At 51.6% G+C, this 5,579-nt stretch overlaps 1 protein-coding gene across 1 annotated transcript; it reads left to right on the top strand.

Annotated features, from left to right (window-relative positions):
* The first annotated feature begins 1,925 nt into the window (after positions 1 to 1,925).
* LOC125918479 (glucose-fructose oxidoreductase domain-containing protein 1) lies at positions 1,926 to 4,799 on the top strand. The gene has a single exon (XM_049624468.1). It carries the CDS (start codon positions 2,123 to 2,125, stop codon positions 2,984 to 2,986), a length of 864 nt encoding a protein of 287 aa, XP_049480425.1. The 5' UTR covers positions 1,926 to 2,122; the 3' UTR covers positions 2,987 to 4,799.
* The last annotated feature ends 780 nt before the right edge of the window (positions 4,800 to 5,579 follow it).

The raw sequence follows: 5,579 nt of genomic DNA, 5'->3' as shown, positions 1-5,579 counted from the left end.
CTGGAAGGGTCTATGTGCAGAGCATGTTCCAGTTGACTGCTTCTATAGGTTTAGCGGACTTATTTTTCTTCCCTTGACTCTTGGCTTCTACTGAATAAATCCCTTTCCCACTGATTGTCACTCTCCTTTCCTTTGATCTTTTGTTTTCTCCAGACCCAGAATCACTTAGTCTCCCAAAGGGCCTGAATCTACCTGTAATTTATGCACCCATTACAGTCATCATATCAAGCCTCATTGTTATTTGGCCCCAGATGCATTGGCCAAAAGCACAGAACCCCACCATGAGACAGATGACAGGAACCGGCCACTGCACACCCCTCAGATCCAGGGACTACCCACTCTCCCCCCCCCCCCGGTAAAGAGCAGAAAAACCTCAACAAATGTATGTCTGACCACTGCCAGCCCTAATCCATAATGCAAAAGAAACAAGCAGGTAACTTTCAAAATGTAATCCTTTGTTGGTGGTTGTAGGAGAGAGAGCTAAATGTTTAGACCTTCAGAGGATATCGTTAAGAAATTCTTCCTCATATTTAATCAGACTTGCCTTGGCTATGACTTAAGCTTACATATTCCGGTTCTGTCCGGACAGAGACACTCTTCTCTTCCTTACGTATGATATTTCTAATAATACATTTTTTAAAGTTTTTATTTATTTATTTTTGAAAGAGAAAGCATGAATGGGAGAGGGACAGAGAGAGAGGGAGAAAGAGAGAATCCCAAGCAGGCTCCACACTGTCAGCACAGAGACTAATGCGGGGCTCAAACCCACAAACCATGAGATCATGACCTGAGCCGAAGTTGGACACTTATGCGACTAAGCCTCCTAGGTGCCCCTCTAGTGATACATTTTTAATAAATTATATTTTACAAACTAAAGCTATAAAACAGTTCATATGTAAGATAATTTTAATAAAACATGTAAGAAGATGATCTTGTATACTTCAATAGGACTTATATTTTATGTTTAAATATTTTATTTAAAAAATTTTTAATGTGTATTTATTTTTGAGAGAGAGAGAAAGAGACAGGGTGTGAATGGGGTGGGGGAAGAGGGAGAGGGAGACACAGAATCTTAAGCAGACTCCAGACTCGGAGCTGTCAGCACAGAGCCCCACAAACTGTGAGATCATGACCTGGGCTGAAGTCAGACACTTAACCCACTGAGCCACCCAGGTGCCCCTATTTAAATAGTTTAGATTTATCAATATTTCACAAGGAACATATGTTTGTATATAAAATGTCCTAGACTTCTAGACACAAAGCATGAAATGAGGTGTTTTATATTCTATATTGACGTATATCGAAAAATCTCTCCGGGGCGCCTGGGTGGCTCAGGGGGTTAAGCCTCCGACCTCTGCTCAGATCACGATCGCCCGGTTTGGGGGCCCAAGCCCTATGTCGGGCTCTGTGCTGACAGCTCAGAGCCTGGAGCCTGCTCCCCATTGTGTGTCTCCCTCTCTCTCTCTCTCTCTCTCTGCCCCTCCCTGACTCACACTCTGTCTCTCTCTCCCAAAATAAACATTAAAAAAAAATCTCCAAAATAGAGCCTATTTAAATATATTAAAATAAGCTAATATTTAGTTGATTTAATTTGGCTTCATACTAAAGGAATTCGACTCAAATATTTAACTATACTGTAGAGTAGATTTTTTTTTTAATTTTTTTAACGTTTATTTATTTTTGAGACAGAGAGAGACAGAGCATGAACGGGGGAGGATCAGAGAGAGAGGGAGACACAGAATCCGAAACAGGCTCCAGGCTCCGAGTGGTCAGCACAGAGCCCGACGCGGGGCTCGAGCTCACGGACCGCGAGATCATGACCTCAGCCGAAGTCGGCCGCTCAACCGACTGAGCCACCCAGGCGCCCCATGAGTAGATCTTAAACATACCTTAGGTTCTATTACTTTTGCCTAAATAACTGGCGCTACGGGCTCTTTTCAGACTGGAAAGCGGGGATCAGGTCAGGTCTGGCGCGCTCGCTGCAAGGTTAGCGTCCGGGGGCCACAGCGCCCCCTACCGCCGCGCACGCCCGCGCCCTCACGGCTGTTTTTGCTCCCGCCCCGCAGGCATCGGCAAGAACGTCATCTGCGACCGCACGGCCACGCCGCTCGACGCCTTCCGCATGATGTCGGCCGCCCACTACTACCCCAAGCTCATGAGCATCATGGGCAACGTGCTGCGCTTCCTGCCGGCCTTCGTGCGCATGAAGCAGCTCATCGAGGAGGGCTACGTGGGCGAGCTGCTGGTGTGCGAGGTGCAGGTGCACGGCGGCAGCCTGCTGGGCAAGAAGTACAACTGGAGCTGCGACGACCTGATGGGCGGCGGCGGCCTGCACTCGGTGGGCACCTACATCATCGACCTGCTCACCTTCCTGACCGGCCAGAAGGCCGTCAAGGTCCACGGGCTGCTCAAGACCTTTGTCAAGCAGACGGACCACATCAAGGGCATCCGCCAGATCACCAGCGACGACTTCTGCACCTTCCAGATGGTGCTGGAGGGCGGCGTGTGCTGCACCGTCACCCTCAACTTCAACGTGCCGGGCGAGTTCAAGCAGGACGTGACCGTGGTGGGCTCGGCCGGGCGCCTCCTGGCGCTGGGCACGGACCTGTACGGGCAGCGCAACAGCGCCCCCGAGCAGGAGCTGCTGCTACAGGACGCCACGCCCGTCAGCAACTCCCTGCTGCCCGAGAAGGCCTTCAGCGACATCCCCGCGCCCTACCTGCGCGGCACCATCAAGATGATGCAGGCCGTGCGCCAGGCCTTCCAGGACCAGGACGACCGGCGCACGTGGGACGGGCGGCCGCTCACCATGGCCGCCACCTTCGACGACTGCCTGTACGCCCTGTGCGTGGTGGACACCATCAAGAGGTCCAGCCAGACGGGCGAGTGGCAGAACATTGCCATCATGACGGAGGAGCCCGAGCTGAGCCCCGCCTACCTGATCAGCGAGGCCATGCGGCGGAGCAGGATGTCCCTGTACTGTTAGCACGGACGGGGGGACCCAGGGGGACTCAGGTCTTCAGCGTGGAGCCCGGAGAGGGGGAAGGCGTGCTGGGGCAGAGGTGGCCGCGAGGAGTGCGGGGGCGGGAAGGTGGAGGGGCAGGGTGAGTTAAGCGGCGCCTGGGAAGGTGAACCCCCCAGCCTGGGTGAGGGGCACCTAATAAGACTGTCGGCTGGCCGAGCCAACAGCCCGGGAGTGTTCAGGGGGCCTGTTCTTCCCGAGATCACCCCTGCGGGGCGTTTGCATGAGGAGGAGGCGGCTTAGCCTCTGTGGCCCCCTTACCATGAGAAGCAAAGAGGGGGTGCTTTCCTCCTCCCTCAGCCCTCCCCTACCCATCGGCCTCCTTGGCAAGCCAAATGCTCCCGCGACCCAGTGGCCAGCTCGGTGGGTGCCGGCTTCCCGGCCACCTGCCTCTGGCGGGAGAAGGCAAATCCTCACCCGTCCGCAGAAGCCTGTTAGTCTGGGGGGAGGCGGGGGTGCAGTGGGCTAATGAGAAAGCTCAAATTCCGGAAGGCCACTTAAAATATCTGGAGGAAAGGCTACTTGGTAGCAGAGTGAACAGTGTGCTTGATTGATTGGTCGTCCTCATAGGAAGCGGGAGGGTGTGTCTTCCTAATTGGTACCTTGCCCTGCGCCCGGCCCCCAGATGGGATAAGGGAGAGCCGGGAATAGCAAGTAAGCCCAGAGGAGAGCACCAGAACGCAGGCTGCGTGGAAGCTGAGTAGGCAGAGAATAAACAATAGCCCTTTGGGTTTGGCATCAATTACAAAGCGGCGGGGAGCTGCCTTTAATCCTGTTTCCGGTGGGGTAGAACTAAGTGTAAAGGGATGTGGCGCTCAAGTGTCCTCTCCGGTGGCTCTCCAGTCAAGGGCACAGCCTGAATGGGTCAGACTACAAGCTCCCGAGCCGCCCTCGCATGCTGCGGGCCCCACTTGTTGCAGTGCGGATGTCCCAGCAGATGGGAAAGGGAGCCAGCCCTTGGCGGGCTTTGGTCTCCAACACCCGTGTCTCCAACCAAGCCGGTAAAGGACTTTTAGGAGATTCACCCGGCTTTGTGAATTTAAAAGGGAAGCCTTCGGTTCCACGCAGATATAATCGTCTTCCCTTAAAAAAAAAAGAAAAAAGAAAATGTCAAGGGTGTTTTCCTTAGCTTTGACCTTTGCTTTCAGGATTCTGACACCTGCAAGTTTTTGAATGGGTATTAAAACAGAAGGACAATTAAGGAACATCACTTTCAGTGTTTCTAATATGGGGTGTTAGAGCCACGGAGGGGTATCTTCACGTAGGGTTGAGAAGGGTCACGTTGGGGGGAAAAACGTATTTTTCCCCTCCTTGGTCTCTTGTCTCCCTTGTCACACCCTGATTACAGAGAGGTATTACTGGAAATGGCAGACGGCTGCAGGCTTGGAGTGGGGTGGTTGCAAAGGGGAACTGTTAGAGATGCACACGCGCGCACACACACACACACACACAAGGGTTTGTCAGTCCTCACCACCACCAAATGTCGCTGAAATAGCTCTTAAAAATTCAGACCTCTCTCTTGAAAGAAACAGCAAGTCAAACATTTTGAAACTGGGAAATTATCCTTAATCCTTCACCCCCCCCCACCCCCATTAGACACTTGTCAGGGTTGACTGGGGAAGACGAGAACTTCTGAATCTCCATAGCTTTTGTTCACAGGTCACGGAAACCCAACGGTTGTCTTTGGCACACATCTGAGGTTTAGACGCCTTTTCAGATGACTGGCAGTAGGGGTAGAAGGGAATTTAAGGGGCCGAGAGCCCCTCCCCCCACCACTTCCCACCCCCCCCCACCCCCGCCCCAGGCTCTGAGGAGGCAGAATCTGGAAATGAACAGTATATATAGTCCATTGTATTGTCCATTCTCCTCCCAGGGTCAATACACTGTGATGCCCGGGCTGCCCCGGGGGGGTGCTTGGTGGGCATGTCCAAACACCGCAGGAATGTTGGGTCATTTTCCGGCACAGTGAGGAAGGATTGCCTTCCCCAGAAGAGTCACCCCGCTGCTGCAACACGGCTAGGTGAGTCAGCTGGAACTCTCCAGGGTATGTTATGGTCCCTGACATCATTACTTCGTGGTGAGCATGCTGGCTTTCGTAGCTACCAACTCAAAACCAGAGATTTGGTAGCATGGATGTGCCCCAGTAATAGTGGGAGCAGACAGCCGTGCCGTGGACTCTGTCGGTTCAGGTTCTCCTAAATTGCCTTCTGGAGAAATAACTTTTGTAGGAACTGAGTGGAAAGAATTTTTTTTTTTTTCTGTCTAGCCTGAAAGGCTGTGATTAAAGATGAAGGGAAAGAAAACTTAGATTAAACTCTATGGGTCTCATTTTTCTAAGTCGTTTATAATCTAAGTAGGGATATTCCAGGGGTTTTAATTTTATGTTTCTGTACTTAACCCAAAGACTTGGGAAGTTTTTTTTATTTTCTTCCAAAGGCCTCTGAGTCCTGTGATAAATAGTGTCTAAAACACAGATTCTCGTTTGAGGCTAGGGGATATAGAAAGAATATATATTCTTTAACAGAAGCATGAAAAATATTTTAGTGAGTGTTCTCAA

Source organism: Panthera uncia, unplaced genomic scaffold, assembly GCF_023721935.1.
Source record: "Panthera uncia isolate 11264 unplaced genomic scaffold, Puncia_PCG_1.0 HiC_scaffold_866, whole genome shotgun sequence".
Taxonomy (NCBI): Eukaryota; Metazoa; Chordata; class Mammalia; order Carnivora; family Felidae; genus Panthera; species Panthera uncia.
This window is presented reverse-complemented; position numbering and strand designations above follow the sequence as displayed.

Bases quoted from the DNA above. Each gene is read 5' to 3' on its own strand.
- LOC125918479 (XM_049624468.1), top strand. From the start codon at position 2,123: ATGATGTCGGCCGCCCACTACTACCCCAAGCTCATGAGCATCATGGGC.